The sequence below is a fragment of the Centrocercus urophasianus genome, unplaced genomic scaffold (genome assembly GCF_019232065.1).
Source record: "Centrocercus urophasianus isolate 14NV4802_14NV808 unplaced genomic scaffold, USGS_Curo_1.0 seq_25, whole genome shotgun sequence".
NCBI classification, from domain to species: Eukaryota; Metazoa; Chordata; class Aves; order Galliformes; family Phasianidae; genus Centrocercus; species Centrocercus urophasianus.
This window is the reverse complement of record NW_024884811.1, coordinates 10,812,201-10,832,669: the sequence shown is the minus strand read 5'-3', so window position 1 is coordinate 10,832,669 and position 20,469 is coordinate 10,812,201. Positions and strand designations below refer to the sequence as shown.

Sequence of the window (20,469 nt, the reverse complement as noted above, 5' to 3'; positions counted from 1 at the left end):
TGGCTGACAGCGCTCCAGAATGCCTCTCTGTCAAATGAATCTGCCAGACAGTTGGAGACATTCCTCAAACGGTCATCAGCAAAGGGCCACAGAGGAGGGTGTCTGCAAACCCTACTCCCCTGTAACATCTCACCGCCTTGCCTGTCTGCGAGCAGACCTGCTGTGAGTTCCCCACACAGCAAGGTTCAATTTGTATGCAAATCCTCCCTCATTTGTTCTTGCTCCCTTCAGAAAGGACAAATTTAGTATAATAACTGTAATTGCTCTAATAACATGAAAAAAAACGACACCTTTATGGGACCAACAATCAAAGACTGAAATTGTAACACAGCCTGACAGGTGTGGAGGCATGCCACCATTACTGCTTTTCCCAGTTCAGTATTTCTTTTGTCGTCTTGAAAAGTGCTTGTCTCAGGGAGCTGGCTTGGCTGGCTTGTGGCCCATGAACCCAAAGTAGATCTAACAAGCGATGTGTGCTCCTGCGGCAGAGCTGCACTGCTGATGGTCTTTTGAGCCCCCCCGTGGAGAAAGAAGTGGTCGGTCCAGCCTAGCGAGTGGACCTGCTGCCAGTAGCTCCTCAAATCCTCTCCCCTCATCACTGTTATCTATGTGCTGAATACCAATGGTCAACATGCCATAGGCTCAGACTCCCAACCCCTGAGACGGAGTAGTTACAGCACAGTGGTGACCAGCGTCTTTAATTACACTGGGCTAACCTCTCTTGATGAACTGATCTATTTGTGATGCTCATCTCTACAGAAAAATGAAATGAATGACCAAGTAGTTTTTTTTTTGTTACCACTATGTTTCTCCTACCAGCTGTTACATACCCTTTTTTTTTTTTCTTGTTTAATTCCAAGATTAGCAAATGAGAATCCATTTTCAGTGTCAGCCAGATGGATCAGGACATATCTGCTCATGTTAGTTATACTCCAGCCAACTGAGGTTTCAATAACATGTTTTACATGTTTTAATCACAAAACGAAACACCAGAGCTGCCCCTCCTGTTTTAACTCCTCTTTTAAGATAAACCCACCATTCAGAGATCAGCAATTGCATGATGCAGAGTTCTTCACTGGGCTAAAGTAGACAGATTCAAACTGAATATATAAATACACGAATAAAGGTGGTGATAAATGGGTCTTCATGCACTCTCAGATAGAAAAGCCACAATACTGTGGCTCATCTGGAGACTGATGATCCTTTAGAGTTCCCATAGGAAACTCTGCTCCTGCTTAATCAACCTCTCTGAAGGCATGCTTGCATCATGCAGGTGGGAACTGTGTAAACAGGTGTGAGCACAAAAGGTGTGGTTTTTAACCATTATGTGCGGGAAGGCATTTAAGGATCAAACCAGTAACCAGAAATATTGATTAGCACCAGTATTAACCATTTCCATTGGGCCTTAATCAGGCTAGACATGAGGTGGCTCCCACATATGATCTGTCTGAGAACGTGCAATCACCAGTATCCATGTACTATAAAATGCTAAGCTGGAAAGAGAAAACAGTTTCTCTTGTGTTCGATTTGACTCAAACCTGAAGGCAAGATTGCCTGCCGAATCTCTCACAAACAATCAGAACAGCAAGATTCACCATTCTGAAGCAATTTTATGGAAGATTTTTCAGAAAACGCTAGTATGGGATATCTTCTCTACAAAAACGGTTTGCATTTTCTTACATGTCTAAATCACCAATGGATCAAGATATGAAAACATCACATAGCATTTGACATTGATATTAAAATTGTCTGGGGATCAAAACCAAGTGCTAAAAATAGGCAAGATATTTATATAGCCCATTGCAGTAGATTCATATATTACTGGCACCTCTCTATGGTGACAGACCTGTGACAAATACTCAGGTTCATTCATCAGAACAAGGAAAGAAAGAAAAGCTAAGGTTCTGTCTCAGCTTTTATGGCCTGGGCTACCAGGAATGCTCCTGGTTCTGCTAAAGACTTTGATGTTTGAATGTTATCCTTACTCTATAGGAATAAAAAGTGGGAAACAAAAAATACATTTTTTATTCTGAAAATGAACACTAAAATCATCTTGCCATGTAAATGAAATGAAAACCGCAGGGAACAAAATCTCAGCAACATGCTGCTATCTTTGGGTAAACATTTGTTTGCAGTATCTCTTTAAAATAATACTGTCAACTTCAGTGATTGACGATTACACCCCATTTATCACTGACAACCAGAATTATTTTTTCAGCTGTGGATCATGTTAATTGTGGAAGCTAATAGAGAGGAATGTGAAGTAAATGGTCTCAATACCTTTACTATATGTGATTACTTTACCAGACTTGCAGTACTGTATTTACTGTAACCAAAAGGTCATGATCTAAATTTTAAAGGTAAACAGTGAACTTTTCTCCATCAGTTACAGTTCTGCAAATCATGCATAAAAATATTTTTAGAAGAGGCAACTAGCATCTTCTGTTTGTCTGTTTTGCTTGTTTTTAATCATAGTTTCATGAACTTAAAGGAATTCTTTCAGCTTTAGCTAACATACAAGTACACCAAGGACCTAAACTATCTTGACAGCAAGAAAGCAATTTAGTAAAGCTAGACTAAAGCTTTTTTAATTTGCATTTTTGACAATGAGTGCGCATTTCTCTTCTGTGGAGAGGTAAATACTGAGGCAGTGATGAGACTGCATCGCTCCCTTCACTGTTAAACAGAAAATTTTCCAGATACTGCCATTTAATCATTGTTAATTCTAAATGCTACAATCCAATTCACATCTTGAATCTGTACATCTTAGGACAACACTACCAGCGATTGCTACACTGAAATAATTCTGACATAGTTCTGCTAATAGACGTGTTGTTACAAGCATTAAAAACTCAGGATTTTAATACTGGCAGGAACAACAGTCATTGAATGTGATACAGCAATCCTAGCACATAGGTTAAAAAACATTGACTCTATTCCTAATTTGGTCATCATCTTTTATAAGACTATGCCATCCCACACGGTAGCCCACAAAGTTTTCTATGAAATGTGTGAGAATCTTTTGTTTAAAAAGAAAAGCAACAAGATGTGTTATCAGTGGAAAATGAGTGTGCAAAGTGGAAATGAGATGGGGTGCCACTGCAAAGGATTTTTAAAGCACCAGCATTAACACACAGGAATTGTTGCTTTAAAGAGACTGCATCAAAGTTCACAAGCTCAAAATGTAACCTACCGTAAAATTAAGCTTTTTACAAAATGCTCTTTTGATCCTGAAAAAACGACCAAGCTTCCAAATCTAAGACTGTCACATTGTTAAAATAGCAAATACTTTGCTGTGCTTTCTCATTGAATTTGGTTTGGTTTTGCAACATGTACAGGTAAGTAATGATTTTACTCTCTCCTCCACACTATCTTTGGAACTACGCAAGATATTCACAACATCCAGTATTGGATCTTTTGTTTGGGATTTCAATGATTGAGCATTTCAGCTAGCAGTAATTTACATCAGAGCGATAATATGAGACTTCTATACTCCAACAGCAAATGTCTCTTTAGAAAGAGGGCATTTCTTTATACGTGGAAGTTGCGAAACCACAAAATAATTAATTTTTATCTTGTTTTACTTAATACACACAAAATACTTCCCTGGGCACACTGAACTGCAATAAATCATAGCTACATGGCATAGTAATAAAAATGAACAACAGCATTTCACAACTTCAAGGTGGCAGATAAAATAGATCTCTGCTGTACTTTGTTTATCTTAGTTTTAGCTTACAATCTAAAAGTGAGAACTAAGGAAAATAACAATGACTTGCTTTCTTCATATTGCACAGAAGCATAATAGAGAGCTACAGTGCATGCTTCTGTATACATGCCTGTACTAGCATAGGGGCATATAAACAGAATTTTCATACAAGAAGAAATGTTGCTGTATTTAGAAATCAACTGTATAAAAGCTTTTCTTTACAAATATTCTCCCAACCAAAAATCGAGAAACTGCTAGGCAGTAAGTCCTCCATTCCCACAATAGTGGACTGGTTGAGCATGGATTATTCATCATCCTCCATTCCCTCCTCATTCCACCCTCCACACTTTCCACTCTGGCTTCATTTTTCATGATTATCCCAAACCAACACAGGACATTTTGCTGTACACTGTTGTTGGGTTTACTGTAAACAAGACAAACAGATTAACATTTGCCCTGCGTTCTCTCCAGCTAACCACCAAGGATAATTGGAGCTGTGCAGACTACAGTTAACCTCAATATTCACATTGGAACATATACCCTTCTGTAGACAGTTTCAGTGATTCAGTGATGAATGCAGATTTAAAACATCATAAAGGGAAGCGCTCAGCATATTTGATGCATAAACACAATGCATAAGTGAGTCTGTCCTGAACATATTCCATTAAAACCCACCAAAATAACATGTATTACATTTTCCTATGAAATCTGGTGAATGAACAAGCAGTATAGACAACATATCTTGAGTTTCTATAAATATAGCTATGATAAAAGCTGAAATATATTAAAAGCAGCTAGCATTAAGCATAAATGTCTCATTATTTGTTCAATTAGACTTGATCTTCAGTCCAACCCACACAACAATATTAGTCAGTTCACCCATGAGGGCTGAGCAGGCTAATGATCTTTCCCTATACCTTCATCTAACAGAACTCAGCAGTCCTACTTCTTTACAGGGAGATTTCAGGGCTCCTTTTCAGCTGCAGATACTGAAAAAGGAATTGTTTCTCCTTTCAGATAGGATATCTCTCTCATCCTTGTGTCAACCTAGGCCCTGGATGACTAACCCTACAGCTGACACAAACAGATGTTTTTATTTGTTTGAACTATTAGGTCAAAGGGCTAATGAGCTAATGAAAATTCTTTAAAGAGCTATCAAATGAGGGATGATCAGCAGATTTTCTGTTCCTACTTATGTAACATATAAGAACGAAGAAAATATTCTGAGTTTACAAATCTTTCACTTCCATCTCCGTTAATGCAGATTTAAAAATAATACAATTCTGAAAAAGCATATCTCAGGAGATGAATCAGAAACCTACCGACCAGCTCCTGCTGCTGTAATTCCATCAGCTGTGAGTGTCTTTCTGTACAAGTGTTTTATAGCATAGCACCAAGGAGCTTTTCTTTTTCCCATAGTATTTTAATTTGTTCAAATTCTGAAGCATTTTCTGTGTATGTATTATGCTATGTCATATGTATTATACCGTGCCGATGATTTCTAGTCATGTAAACAAGTCCCTCAGTTTGACATTATAGAATAATTATATAAAAATTACACCAGCTTCTGTTCCAGCACGTCTGAAATATCTCTCAAGTATATTTCTCAAGTAGCAACATTTTTCTTTGGAAATTAGCCAGCTAACTTTTGGAAATTTTAATTTTTCACATATATCTAAGTGTGTAGATTTGTATAATTTTGCAGTGATTATGCTCCAATCATTTATTTTTTTTTTTAATCTAAGAGTAAATAAACTATTTTGATGTTTCCCTACTGAAGTAAATATACCAGGTCCCTAGACTTGGTTACTACTCAAAAAATCCAAACTTAGCAGCTCAATTCTACACAGTGTTTATTTTCTTTTTGTCTTTTTGATAGTGGAAATCATGTATAAATCACAAACAGTACAAGTTCCTCATGTCTAGTAGTTGTCCACCCGAATGGATCAACTTTTGCGTAGAGACACTGTATTTTTAGTATAAAGTCAAGATAATATGGCAGTTAACTAATACTCTCAACTACAGTAAAGATACAAACTTTTGTAATATAAATTAATTGCCATTACAAAAAGGCAACTGTATTAACTAATACGGTACAAAAATCTGCAACTTCTATAAATATAATGAAATGCAAGAAATTAAATGAAATAATACATCACAGATTTTTGTATAGCGCATTTTGAAGAGGCAAGCTAAGATACATGTGGAATATTATACATCAAGAAATAACATCAAAATGCACTAAGATTTAACTTTTTTCCATACAAATGCTAGAAGTACAAGTACAGGACACAACACGGAAGCAGTAAGATTATCAGCTCAGAGTAAGTAGACAAAAAAAGTTGCACTGACAAGTTGTAAAGCATTAAGCAGCAGACAGAAGCTTGTCAAAACCAGCTGTTGTTGGATACTGATTGATAATGTTTTCATTCTGACGGCTGAGACGCTGCAGACAACTACAGCTCTGAGAAGCTGAATGTGGGCACATACGCATACACGCACTCACACATACACACAAAGTAATTTAACAGATGTCTGAAGAACATTAAAGCACAGTATCTTTTTTAAAAAGACAATGTTCTATCCTTAATGAACTTGCATGGAAAGTAGAGCCCAGTACCCAAGTTTATTTCATCTAAACGATGAGCACGTGTGAAAAGATTAAAAAAAATACAGTCACAAACTAAACAAAACCAAGAAAATGCCATTGACACTGGTCATCCAAATAAAATCTGCGTTGTGCTCACGGTGCTTACATATTCTGCCATAGCCAAAGTATTCAAAACACTTTAGACAACAAAGTGTGATGTGAACTGCTATAAGCATTTTTAATACTTTCACAAAAAGATGAAGGTGTTCACAGACAGTAAAAGGGTACATATCCATTAAGTCCATCCACAACACAAAGCCACAGAACTACATTCAAAGTAAAGTTAAACGTTGGTCTTAGCCTTAAGCATTTATGAGGTATTGTTTCAACCTGTGGTAAGGAATTATCACTGTATTAGTAAGAAAAAGCATATTTAAAGTTATTTTGAAAAATCACTGCTACTGTGCAGTTGGTATCCCCATAAAGAAAAAGTATTTATCATCAAAAGGTCCAGTCTAGCTGCATACTGGCACATGCCAAAGCTGTATTCTCATTGACTAGTTGGGCGGGCCTTTTGGATGTTAGTCATGTAGCACCTTCCAACAGTGCATAGTTGGGAAATCATGACTAAAATATAAAACTCAGGAACTATGAAGTCATAGAATCCTAGAGTCATAGAATCATTTGAGTTGGAAGGAACCCTTAAAGGTTATCTAGTCCAACTCCCCTGCAATGAACAGGGAATCTACCACTAGTTCAGGTTGCTCAACCGGACCAGAAACACTAATAGTACAAATGAGTGTAGTTCCAATACTGTGATAAAGTTGGGATTCTTTCAATTTTTTGTACTTTTGGTCCATAATTTCAAAATAATTTCAAAAATTAATAATTTCAAAATAGGAAGGAAAAAGGAAAAAATTGAGAAGAATTAATTTTTTGGAACGGATGTTCCGTGCCAAAGCAGTAAAAGCTCTGAATCCACCTCTTTGCCTAACCTTTTTGCCAAACTGCCTTCCTTCTCTGGGAGACGAGCCTCTTTCTCCTCCCCACCATTTTCTATTTGTCATTTTCCCTAATCAGGGAAGAAAATTTTGGGATGCTGTAATCTCTAAACTCATGTAAGCTATGGCTGCACATCAGATCCATTTCCTCTGCAAATTGAAGTAAAGGATCCTCCTTAATCCACAGCATAGGAACTGATGAGCAACCGAGTTGCTTCTACAGCCAAAGAGGCTTGAACTATCATAGAGTGCTTCTCTGTGTGCTTTAAAATGAGTAATTCCAGTTTTTGGATATTTCCAAGAGGAGAAGCAATGGGGTGATTGGCCTGGCAGTAAAAAGAAATAAAATGAAGCAAGAAGAGATGCTCTTCATGCTTATGAGCAAAACTTTCTGCCTATTCTGTCACAAAGTCAAACAATGAGCTTAACAGGTTTTCCAGCTTTGTTCTTATAGTAGGAACTGAATTAAAACAGTAACTATCAGGCCATGCATTTTGGCAGAAATAATTCTGAGGGAGCAATACAAGATATCCAAGGATATGGAAAAGTAACAAAAAACCTATAAAAACATTTTGTTTAACAACAAGAAATATTTGCAAGAAACAGAGAAATGGTTTTTCCTTTAAAAGCTGATGCTGACTATTTTCTTATTCTCAAATAAACTAATAAGAAACTACAATAAACTTTAAACATAAGAAATAAATGCTTGGAGTGGAAAGATATGTTGCCTAAGGCCTTGCAACAGGAGTTATAAGTTTCAAAACATAAGCAGGATCCATGAGGAACCACTGACACATCACTACAGCTTGTGTACACAGACACTCATGCACAAGGCACAACATTCAAGGTGTGCACCAGCCTGGTGATCAATCTGCACATACCCTGTTGTGATTGACTTCATGGTGAACCAGCGATTCTTTATTCTTTAAAGAATAAAATCAGTCAATAACATTTTAAAAGTAAAGTCAGTAAAAAAAACCCTGAAAATCTATGATGGGCAAAATTTGGAAAGAAGAAGTGTGCACTGTGTTACTGGGACTAAATGGGAATTTTCCAAACGTATTATAAATGCTGTTTCCAATGAATACATTTTTGTCTCCTAAGTAACATGTAGCCAGAGGAAGTTTGAAAGAACAAGTTATAATCCCTTGAAAGGAGAAGCTTATGATACAAACACTGGAAGTTCCTTCATTATGGTACCTTGGCACCATTAAAGTAACAACAGCAAACTATGAATGAGTGATAAAGAAGGCAATCTTTACTTAAAATCGGTCACGCTTATATCTAGTAATAAAGCCTCCACAGCTGAATTAACAGAAATTTATTTTGCTTCTCTGATAAAAAAAATTATTTTAACTGCTAGTTTAGCCAACTTCTGTATATTTTCTAAAAACATTGTTTTTTCTTACCACCTTTTTATGCTACCTATTCTTAAGCAATACTGTTACCCGCACACATCTGTGTGCAAATTTCCCTTTAAGGGAACTTCCAGCAAGATAATGGTTCTGCCTTTGACAAGGTTATGCAGTGGCTTAAGGAGAGGAATCATCTAATACATCCACTGTGTTTTAATTTAGTAAAATTTCAGAGTAGTCTTTGCACTGACATAAAACAACTTAACTTTCAAGGTATCACTAATGTTAAGGTTCTCAGTGGCTGTGCTTTCCATACTGTGGGGTCAGTAAACAAGCTAACACAGATTAGTCTCACAAATCCTTAAGACATGAATTATTTTTGGAAAACAAGGTAGCAAGTAGTATCCCACCTTTACAGACTATGTTATTTTTGTGCGTGCAGAATTTCCTATCAAGGATGATGGCAAGAAAGCAACATGCAGTGTGTGCAGAACTAGTGGTAAACAAAGAGGAACTCCCTATTTCAGTAGTGTAGACAACTTTACTGGAAATAGTCCTGTACCTGATTCACAGAGCATTTATTTTAACAAAAGGATATTCTGCACTGTGTATGAACATCACAGCACAGTCTTGATACCACACCATAAGTAATCTGTGAGCAGAATGAACAGGTACAGTGATTTGCCTGGAGAATCACTCTTCCCTCTTGTGTTTCACATTCTTGAAGGTTCGAAGTCTCTCTCCTCCAACAAGTTTATTAGAAGAGAGAAGCTGTCTTTTACTGCCTCCATATCATCCAAGGAGCAGGGTTTAAGAATCCAGCGCTTTCCACGTGCAAGTGGCTCAAGTTCAAAGTATTTTTTGATCTATTAAGGAAAAACAAAAGAGACCAATGTATTACTAATACAACCACCACACACGCTCTCTTTCACATCTTAAAAAAATAAGAAAGAAAACAGCATGCAAATTGACAAAAACAACACGTAAAAGATCAGGAACCTCATTTTTAGCATCTTATCCACAGCTGTTCTTATAATATAGGTTATATGTTGTGACCTGAAAGTGTTTTCTTTAGGGGTGAGTGACCTGTTTGCAAGCTACCATTCTATCCATACGTTTAACAGCATGGGAGGTCTGGGGAAGAATTATATGTACTTAAGGCAGAGAGCAAAGCACACAAAGCAAGTTTTCAAAAGCATAGCCTAAATAGCAAATGTAATAAAGAAATTCTAGGTTGCATTTGAACTTTAATGTTAGAGCTGCATGTTTCATAGCAAAATTCTTTCAAAATCAGTTTGTTTTTAAAATTCAGCACAGAATATTAGCACATCAATGTGATTTGAACAAAAAAAAATATGTGGGACATGATGGTTTTCATTCAAAATCCTGCATGTTCCATCAGCTTTCAGCCACTCTCTAACAATATGTAATAATGCCTATAAAGAAAGAAGACTTTTAATTAAACTAGTAAAAAATAAAACAAGTTTTATTTCAGCAGGAAATATGCATCAAGGAGGCAAGGACTTTGATGCAGTATAGAACTGCAAGTTTTGGAATTATTATATGCCTTGACAAAATATACTGAAGAAGATACTACTTATTGAAAAGATCAGTATCAAGTTAGAAACACAGACGCGCAGGAACACTGTGAAATAAAATGTTTGAATTTAATACTACACTCTACTCACTTTTCAAATTAGCAAGTGGAGCATCAAAACATGGTTTTTATCTCATAAATGCCTATTAGAAAGAGTTTACAGGTCATTTTGGTCAGTAGATTATCTTAAGCTGTTTTCATCAGATTCTCAGCCTTTGATAGTATTTGATCCAAAAGCCTACTCATGGCTGACTAAAACAACACAAAAATAGACTAGTGCAAAATAGACATTCAGTTTTTAAACCCAAAATTATACCAATATGTGCTATTGTCAGCACGTTAACAGAAATATTTAGTTCTGACTTAGATTGCATATTCTTGTTCTGTATAGTTCTTGCCAAATATACTTAATTTTCTTCTATTGCAGACCAAGCCACAAGTATGCACATGAATAGCAACAGGAACAGTTGCTCATACTGTGGTAGGCAGTGGACTCCCTAGATAGCCAACTGGAGCCACACAGCGTGAGGGCTCCGTGTGCAGTGGAGAAAAAACAACCTGCAGCATCTCTATACAGTTCTGTGTAGTGTCTACACAACATGTCTATTCACTGAATAATGGATTATAATAGAAGAAACTAACTATGATTGCATCAACTCACACAAATCAGAATTCAACCATGGCAATGTGGAAGAAGGTTTGTCATTTAGTAAAGATTTTGGAGTAGAGCTTCTATTAACAAATATTACAAAAAGTGATTTGGTTTTGAGAACTGAACTTCCACTTCCCCTAATGAAGATATAGATGGAAACTTTTCAAATGTATTTCTAACAAAGCATAAAACTATCAATAGTAGTCTGGAAAAAAAAATGTAGAAAATGAAGAGCAGTGCCTGGCACTCACTGCACATCAAACAAATCAGAAAAAAACCTGAGCCTGCAACAACTGTTATTTTAGTATCAACTTTTTAGCATTGCTGACACAGTGTCATATTAATAACTAATATGATGACATGATTGTACTTGATCAGAATATAAACAATAATCTCTACCAGTGATACACAGTAATATTTCTTGCAGCTGAAGTGACACCAAATTGAATTTACTCCCATTAATATTTTAAATAGGTGGCACTGATCACATAATTCAACAAACCAGGAAAGAAAGTTCTCTTGCCTCTCTCAGTAACAGCCTCCCTGACTGCAAAACAAGAGGAGGATGTAAAAGGGGCACAGAAACATAACAAAGTAAGGTGTCAGCACAGCTAGTTGATGGAGCAGCCTGCTGGTGTTAAGTTGACAAATATGGTTGAGTAACTTGAGATGTTTCGGACCCAAAACCCAAAGGATGTCTACCACACCCCCTCTACTGGAAGACTATTGCTATCAGCTCCTTGAGCTCAATGAACTCTGTCTGCAATGTTATTTACATATGCTTTTTAACTTAGGCTGTGCCATATGAGGAAATGATTAGGAAAAGGTTATTATGTTTAATGAGATTACTTGGATTTAAAATCATTAAATATGTAGGAACACATACAAAAGGAAATGATGGCAGTAAGCAGGCACTGAGTCTTGTGCATTTGTGAGCAAATACAACATTGCTTCCCAAGGCAGTCTTTTGCCAAGAAAAGCACAATCACTTCAAGTTATATTTCAGTGCCTGCAGACTTCAAGATCTAATTTCCATTTCAATACTCAAACAGTATCAACTGATTTCATAAGACAAATTTTCCAGAGACATTTTTTATTTGGATGCCCAAAGGAGACTAAAATATATTTTTAATATTTCTTGGTGTGTAATCAAGATGTAAAAAAATCAGCAGTGCGCTGTCATCATTTTACACAGCTAAGGAACAGTTCACAGTCTCTGCATTAGTAAGTCTGAATGAATACTGAAATTAAAATACTCATTAAGAGGAGATTTGAAAACAGCACGAAAACACAACTCCTTGCAATCAGAAAAATATCAATCATTTTCTTTACACCCACAGAGAAAAATCTAATGCAAAATCAGAAAAAATAACACTATTTGTCTTACAAGCAGTAACGAACTAAACCAGCATTAGCACAGAAGTGATCTTCTACAAGCTAAGAGACACTTTGTAGTATGTTACTCTATTTCATCACTTGCAGGCTTCTACTGTTTTGAAAATCCTGGAAATAAGTTTGCAGGCACAAATATTTGCATCTGCAATGTACTACAATTTCTCCCATCAATCAGTTCCAATAAGAAGTTGTTTTCAGACTTGAATCTTTTGTTACATATAAGAGATAAAACAACACAAAAATAGACTGGCATAATCAGATGCCTGCTGCTGTTTATGCAGTTGAGTTCTCCACTGGCATGCTCACAGCACTCCATCCACTTTCTTTTCACTGCTCTGTAGCTGCTTTCTGCCTGGTCATTATATATACTTGTCCTCTGCCAGATTTCCTATGAGGAGGTACATTAATCATTAAAGCATCTAAAGGAAGTTTAAATCCTCTGACTACACACCTTGGTAGCCCCTTGCTAACAAGATAAGTACTAGTAACTATTTTACAGCTCCTAGAAGTGCACAAGTATGAAGGAGGGCAGCTATTAAGAGGAGCTCTTTTGTCTTGCTCTCTTGCATAACTGATGAAAAGCATTCTGCCTACTCATGGATGCTGAAGCAAAATATTAAGACTCAAACATGCTTCAGATGTCTGACACATCAGACATACATTTACATACTCGCTTTGCATTTGTGTTTACTTTGAGACTGCCGAATTTTTAAGACATAACCTTAAGAAGAAAATATAATCAATTAAATCCACATCATTTCAAGACTTCTTTACTACTATTTAACAGGATTTCACTGTATGTCTTGACTCCACATGAGGGCCTTGTTTTATAGAGAAGCTGACATTGCATTTATGCCACATTCTGAAGTAAAAAAAATTAACAATACACTTTTGCAATTATTTCTACTCCTCCCACACGTCACCTTCTGAAGTCCTATTCTGTTGGCACAGTACACTAAGCATATGGTTATCAAATGTTGCTTAACCTATGCACTGCAAAAGTCAAGACACAATAAAAGGATTGATGCCCAGAACCTCAGCTGGGGTAAATTAGCACAGCAGCATGGAACTGATGTTACCAAATTGATCTACGTAAACTGATTTACTGGTCCTGGCTGAAAGCTTTTATATATTCTACTACTGAACCTCATCTAGCCAGTTTGCAGCACAAGACATTCAGGAAAACTTACATACTGTAAGAATACATGAATACAGAGTCATTTCTGTCTTTCACTCAAGATGAAAAAAAGCAACTTCAATACATTGTTTTCATCTGAATTAAAAAATTTAATATGAAAGTTCGTCAATACAAAAAGGCCTCCAGTACACTCTAACTTGCTGAAAAGAAGGTTTAGATGCCATCAATCACTTATTTTACCAGGCTGTATTTGGATAATTTAAGGATAAAATATTTTTTCATCCACTACACTACAAATTGTAGTAACATACACACATTAGATCTAATCCAAAGCTGCACAGTCATGTCAGTTTCATTACTAGTCTGATTTTTTCTAAGTCTTTTACAGGATTAGGCAAGTATTCCTGCTTTGGTGAAGGTATAAATTAAACTAAAATTCCCTAACTTGCTGAATCCATATATTAACTACAAGGAATGTTTCATTTATTTATCCCAAATCCCCATGGACAAGAGATGCAACAATAATGGGAGATGGGACCTCCCCGTATTGACACTGAAAATGTTTCACTGGGCTGTGATGCTCAGATTACACTCACAAACATCACAAAAATATGCTTTTTGGGGCAACTGTTTAGAATACCCACAAGAGACAGGTAATTTTGAGCAGTGAGCCCATGAACAACAGAAGAGCTGCTTGTAACAGTGACCAAAGCAGGCTCAAATTCAGTATCTTTGGAGAAGAAAAAAAGCCATAAAAGTCCATTACATAGTATTAAGTTTTAAAAAGGGAAACTACATAAAATGAATAACTTAAAGAAAATCAACTCTGCAGCTAAAATGGTAAAATGTTTGCAGGTGGCACAGAAAAAAACCATCCATAATTAGAGGCTCAGAGTATATTTATAATGCTACAGAAGACTTTGAAAGAAACAAAAAAAGCTTTCAACAGTTGCAATAAGGAAAAGGATAGTATTAGAGGTAAGAGAAGTTATGTCTAAAGAAGGAAAACAGAAGACAAAAGAAAGGAAATTCTTGCAAATTAAATAGAAACCATAAATGTTGACCTACTAACCATAGAGTGCAACCCATGGCTTAAATCACCACTGATGCTAAAAAGTACATTGAAATCTACTCTAGTTTATGTTGCTGTGCTGGACTGCAAGCTGCACAGTCTCTTCTGCTGCTACACATGCTTTCTGCTGATCTTGTTCTCAATATACAGTGATTTATAAAAGTGAGCTGAAGGATATTTAACCACTTCATCTTAAATCAACTAGTTCAATCCACTGCTGTACAAGTGAATAGTTGCATGCCTTTCCTAAAAATCTGCCGGTAACTTCTTTATCTGACACCTCACTGGGTGGAAAAAAACCCTCCTGTCTGACCAGAACAGCTGCTCAAACCTGCACAACTGTTAGAAGTTTCATAACATTTATTCTTCTTATTGAGACACTCCATATCCTCCTATAATGATACTTCATGCGTGACTATTTGTATGCTTCTTCAGAAAAGTGATCTCATCCATGTCTAAAGGGATCCCTGTAATGCACCCATGTCTCATTCTCCTCCTAAAACACCCATACCTCATCTTTATTGACTCCACATGGTACTTCTTACCCAGCAGAGACAGGAAGAAAAGTGCCTCAGCTGATGGGAAGAGATGGGGATGCTGCTGGGGACTGCAGGATCAGGAACAGCTCTGGTCAGCAACCCATGCATGGAACTATTTCCAGAAAGGCCAATTTGAGGTTAAAGACACTACCAACCATCAAAACGTCCTTAAAACCCTTGTTCCTTGAAGTTACATATTTTATTGCCAGCTGAGCTGTGCCACTGAACACGAGGTCTCTAAGTGCAACATCAAACATTTGCAATAAATCAATTAAATGCATACCATGATGACCAGAACCATGCCACTGAACCTCTTTTATTGACAGACTGATTGATTGATTAATGTCTGCTGAAGTATGACCTGCTGAAGCAAAAGCAAAAGAAAACACAAGTCTAGTTTCTCCAGCATATCTCCAGCAGCAGGCTAAGCAAATTCTCCAGACAAGATTTCAACACAAGCACAAGACTTTTGTTCAGCTCCTCACAGGTAATGGTAAATGCTTTAGAAATCAGCATTTCTAAATTGTACAGCTTTCCAAACTTTTTAATTCTGGTTCTTGCAAAAGATTATCTGAAACACTTCCAACTGTGCCTTGTACTTAATTTTATAATACACGTGGTGGATATTTTGTCTTATGAGTCTTTACAAAGAGGAATAGTTTCTTACACGGATATTTTACAAAATTACTATGCTTCACTGTGGCTTGTGGAACAGGTGCCCTTTTTCATTCTTGTTATACTGAGTGGCCATAAGACATCGCCCTATTCAGATTGTAAGTAATTGCTTAAAGAAACGTGTTTCAGAGAAGATTCCTAACTGTTCTGAATGAAGAAATAGGATCTCTGGCAAGTCAGTACAGACATGCTGTTCCAAACAGAGAGCAAGCAGTCCTGGCAAATAAAAGTGTGAGACAGAGGAAAGGAGATCAACTTGGGAAGAAATATACAGTGGGGTGCTTACTGTAAAATACAAAATATTGTGTAATTTATCAGGATGGAGAGAGTGGAAGACTTTAAACATATAAGTATTCGGGGTATTTTTTTATACAGATACATATAATTATGTTAGGATAGATCTATGGCTATAAGACAGGTAATGACAGAAAACTGCTGGATGTGCAAAGGCACTACCAAGGCTTGCATGAGGCACTGTGTTTAGATGAAAGCAAAAATAGGCTTTGAGTGGATGCTAGCACCTATCTGCTCTTTTTCGTGCAACCATTTACTATGCAAAAGGATACACCTGTACTTTGCCTTCCATGTTTTATTTACTCAACATATTCTTTTTATCTAATAATGTGTTTTTCATATACCTGGAAAACATACAGATAATATGAGGATGGTAGTAATACCTTATGCAGAGAAAACCAGACTTCCAGATGAAGAATCATACAAACAGCACTAGGCTGGACAACCAATATCCAACCCCAAAGCAAGCAACACAGAAGCCATTCTTAAGTGATGAGTGAAACCATGAGAACAGAGGAAGTGTTTAAAAAACAAACAAAAAATGTGCAAAGAAAGCACAGAAAAATAACAATTAAGTGCCCACAGCTTTAAGTCTTCAATTTAGTACAAAGAAATAAAGTGAAGAGGAAATCAAAAATCAGATTCTCATATATAATATTAAACTGCAATTTTTCTGTATTGGACTGCACCATTTTTACCTCATCACTAATCCTGTAGGTCACTACTGCTACTCATTCCTCAGCTATCTGTTCTTATCCAAACTAATTTGGGTTGCAGCAGACAGTGGCAGATGAATGCTTGTACAATGTCTTGCTTTAATGGAGGTGCAGCATCAGTTCTTTTTCACCTAGAAATCTCAGAGTGTTAGAATACAAAATCTTTAAGAGTAAAGCTGAAAATTATCATTGATTAAAGTCAGATATTTGGAGGACATCTAAATATCACATTTTTCCTGCATATTACAAAGAGACAGAAATGTTCATTTTCTGTAAGTTAGGACAGATTTGTATACAAGTACAAATTCTTAGCATATCCAAACATATTAAGATATTCTAGAATAACTGATTGAATTTAAGATCATTTTCAACTTAGAATAATTTGTTTAAATTTTAATCACTGCCCAAATCAGTTAAAAAAATAGGGCATATACAAAAATAATTTTATAATAAACCTATTAAAACCTTTTACTACATATTGCCATTTCTTTTACCCTCTAACTTTGCAGCTTTTAAAATTACATTTTGGTTAAATTACTTAAGAAATACAAATAGCTAGTGAAGATTCCACACATAGGACCTTTTGAGCAGATATCCATCAGCCTTTCACAGTTTTATAGCTTTTTTTGTTTGTTTTAAAGACTGTAAATACTCATTGTTTACTTCAGACTATAATACCAAGAACATGGCATTCTGATTTCAGCTGCAAAATATGCTATCTTTAAATACAGATTGTGGCTTTGGCTACTGACAAAGCCTAAGCCACAGTAAACTTGGTTTTAGCAAAAAATGAAAAAAAAAAAAAAATGTTTACCTGTGGTGCTGAATGTCAAAATAACCTTTAGAATAATCAAAAGTGCAAGTATTAACACTTATTATGACACTCCTTCTGCAAATAGCATGTTTTCTGTTCACATAACAGTTAAACAGTATTTTCTGCAGAAGTGCATATGTGATGATTCATCTGTGTGTGCCTGAACATGTACATCCATCTTGTACTTGAATAAATAACATCTGTATTCTGTGCCCACATTTGCAAAGCTTCACAACACTGTATGGACACGTATTCTTGTGTCAATAGCGAGCATCAGTTTCCAAGGGCTTTGTGGTTGGTTCCCCACATTTACACTGCTTAGAGCATTCCAAGCCAACAGGCAGTGAGAACACAAAGAAAAGGCATTTATTCAGCAGTAGCTGTGGTTCTACAATATGGGCTCATGCACCTAAGATTAGAGGTCGTGCCTATCACGCTCGTTCTGTGGGTGCAGAGCAGAGTGAATAAATGTGGATGGCTTCACCCTCCTTTCAGGTCCTCTGCAGTGAGATTTTGTTATGCAGTCTGCATGGCAACCACCTGGCTGCAATTAACTATTTCTAATCCAGATCAGAAACAGCAAAATAAATTTTGGAAGCAAGCCACCACTTTAAGCCAGGTATTCCAGGTACTCCAGACTTATCTCCACCTAGAAATGTGGCGGAACACCTTCAAGCCCTAAACAGGATATTGCTTAATTGAAGCCTTTCACAGGTTTCATATTCTTTCATAAAGCACATGGATACAAAATTTAAGGGATATATATAGAGAACAGACGTGCAAAACAATTCACCACCACCTCTGAAGTGTTAGTAAACGCACAAAGAATCATAAAGAGGGCAAAAAGGGAGTTCTTTGCACTGAGAGAAGACATTTTTTAACCAGATAATGGAGGTTTTTCCAGCGCTGGGGGGCAACAGCAAACAGCTGCAGAGATGACTGCTGGAAAAGCTGGGAGTGACTGGAAGGATTTTGAGAAGATGGTGAACGCAGTGAGATGCTGTAGAATTTTATGGGTCTCCAGCTTCCTTCTGGTTTTCAAAATTTAAGGTAACAGGTTAGAATCAATCTTTTTGGAGCCTTAGTTCTTCCACTGCAGTAGGTTGTGGTAGATATTTGAGAATGGTGATGTTTGAGAAGTTTGAGAGTAAAAAAGTACCACGGAAAGGGACAAACAAAAGAGTAGTGAATAATCCTCACTAACTGCATCAAGATATGACTTGCCCTACCTTATCCTGAGACGCACTTTGAGAAAAAAGAGGAAATAGTAGGCTGTAGATTGAGAGTTTCACAAACATAAAAGAAAGTTACACTGAAACCACACTGCTCTCCAACAAATGTGCAAATTCTAGGACGGACAAATAGTATCCATAAAACTTATGGTCCCTCTGAACAAGGCCTACTGATAATAATACTGATGGTGCTCAAAAAAGGATCTATTGTGATAAAGTGAATTACATACGGACATAAATATAAAAAAAAAACCTAACAACTTTTAAGGGGACAAAGAGATTAACAAAGATTAACACAAGTTGATTAAAATATCTTCACACATGAGATTTTTCTAAGAACATTTTCTTCCATTCCCCTGACAAAATAACTTACCTATTCAAAATGGTGATCTAATTAACGTACAGTCCTTTCTTTAGATTTTGGGTTGTTGATGCTCCCTATGCAAAAATCTCAATCCTGCACATTTACAATTGCTATTTGAATTTTCTTTACACTAGAAATCACCATGTGATAAGTTTGCTGACCACTTGTGACAGTGTAAAAGCTTGTAGTGTATTCTTGAAATTGGCACTATTTATCCACTATACTTAATAAAGAAAAATTAAATATTAATACAGCTAAAAAGAACGTAACTAAGCACTTAATACAAACCAAGAAAGGTTCTGTACATTGAAGTTAATGAGTTTAAATCCCAAATTCACATATATGAAACAACCAATTATCCTGTCTGAAACACAGGCTTGTAAAACTCTCAGTTACTTGTAAAACGGTCTGCTACACACGAGTAAGATGTTGTTTAAATGACTTGTTTGACTAGACGCATTCACCATGAAATTGATTCTTTTAAAGCATTATTTTTAAACTTCATACAAGTTAACTGTATAAACTGAAAAAAAATCTGACATTATAAAGCACTGGTTTCAGTATTCAGTGTTGGGTTAGTACTTTATGAGGTTGAGGGTTTCTTGAATGAGAAAGTAATGCAGAATAAACAGTCATTTGTAGGAAGGTAATTGAAAGGCTTAATATGATTGAACTATTCTGCCATTTCTGTTCTAAAATATATGGTATAGGACGTAGTGTTATTCCACCACAGCCTGTGCAGTTCCAAAGTAGCACAACAGATAGAATACCTTTCAGCTACAAGCACCAAAAATAGTTTTTCTGAGACTAGCACTATATTGTGGCTTTACACCTCACACTTCAAGCTAATTACATATTTTTTAATGTCATTTAGGCAGTGGGTGGCATGAAAAGAGGGTAACTTGCAACAGATTACTGAATATTCCTCCATCTCCAGCTCAGGTAGTCAGTTGCTCAACTTTGCTAAGATCCAGATTTCAGACAAAAATGAGTATCTATTGCAATGAACTCTTGGATTTGAATACATAAAAAATAACTGCTAAAAATACATTCTTAGGTAGCACTTTAGATTTGAATGTTTAGCGTGATCATATAAATACAGACAGACATAACTGAGCCATAATAGCTGAACAGAGTAGAATTTTTTAAGTAACGCCTTATGTTTGCTCCCATCCTCCCAAAATTTTACTATTGACTTATAATGAATTAATATACCAGTGATATGTTGCTCATTGTTCACAGATGCTTAAGTGACTTAAAAATAAAAAGCAAAGTCTATTTGGTACTAGTTGAAATTTGGTATCTTGCTAATGGAATATTTTCAAT

General features: G+C 36.3%; 1 protein-coding gene across 3 annotated transcripts in view; it reads right to left on the bottom strand.

The window, feature by feature from the left end:
* Window positions 1–5,545: 5,545 nt before the first annotated feature.
* Window positions 5,546–20,469, bottom strand: part of ARL15 (ADP ribosylation factor like GTPase 15) — a 222,276-nt gene continuing 207,352 nt past the window's right edge. For all 3 annotated transcript variants that reach the window (XM_042825725.1, XM_042825727.1, XM_042825726.1), the window contains one exon: window positions 5,546–9,521. In XM_042825725.1, the coding sequence (XP_042681659.1) occupies window positions 9,369–9,521 (153 nt within the window). In that variant the 3' untranslated portion in view covers window positions 5,546–9,368. The remainder of the gene's footprint in view (window positions 9,522–20,469) is intronic.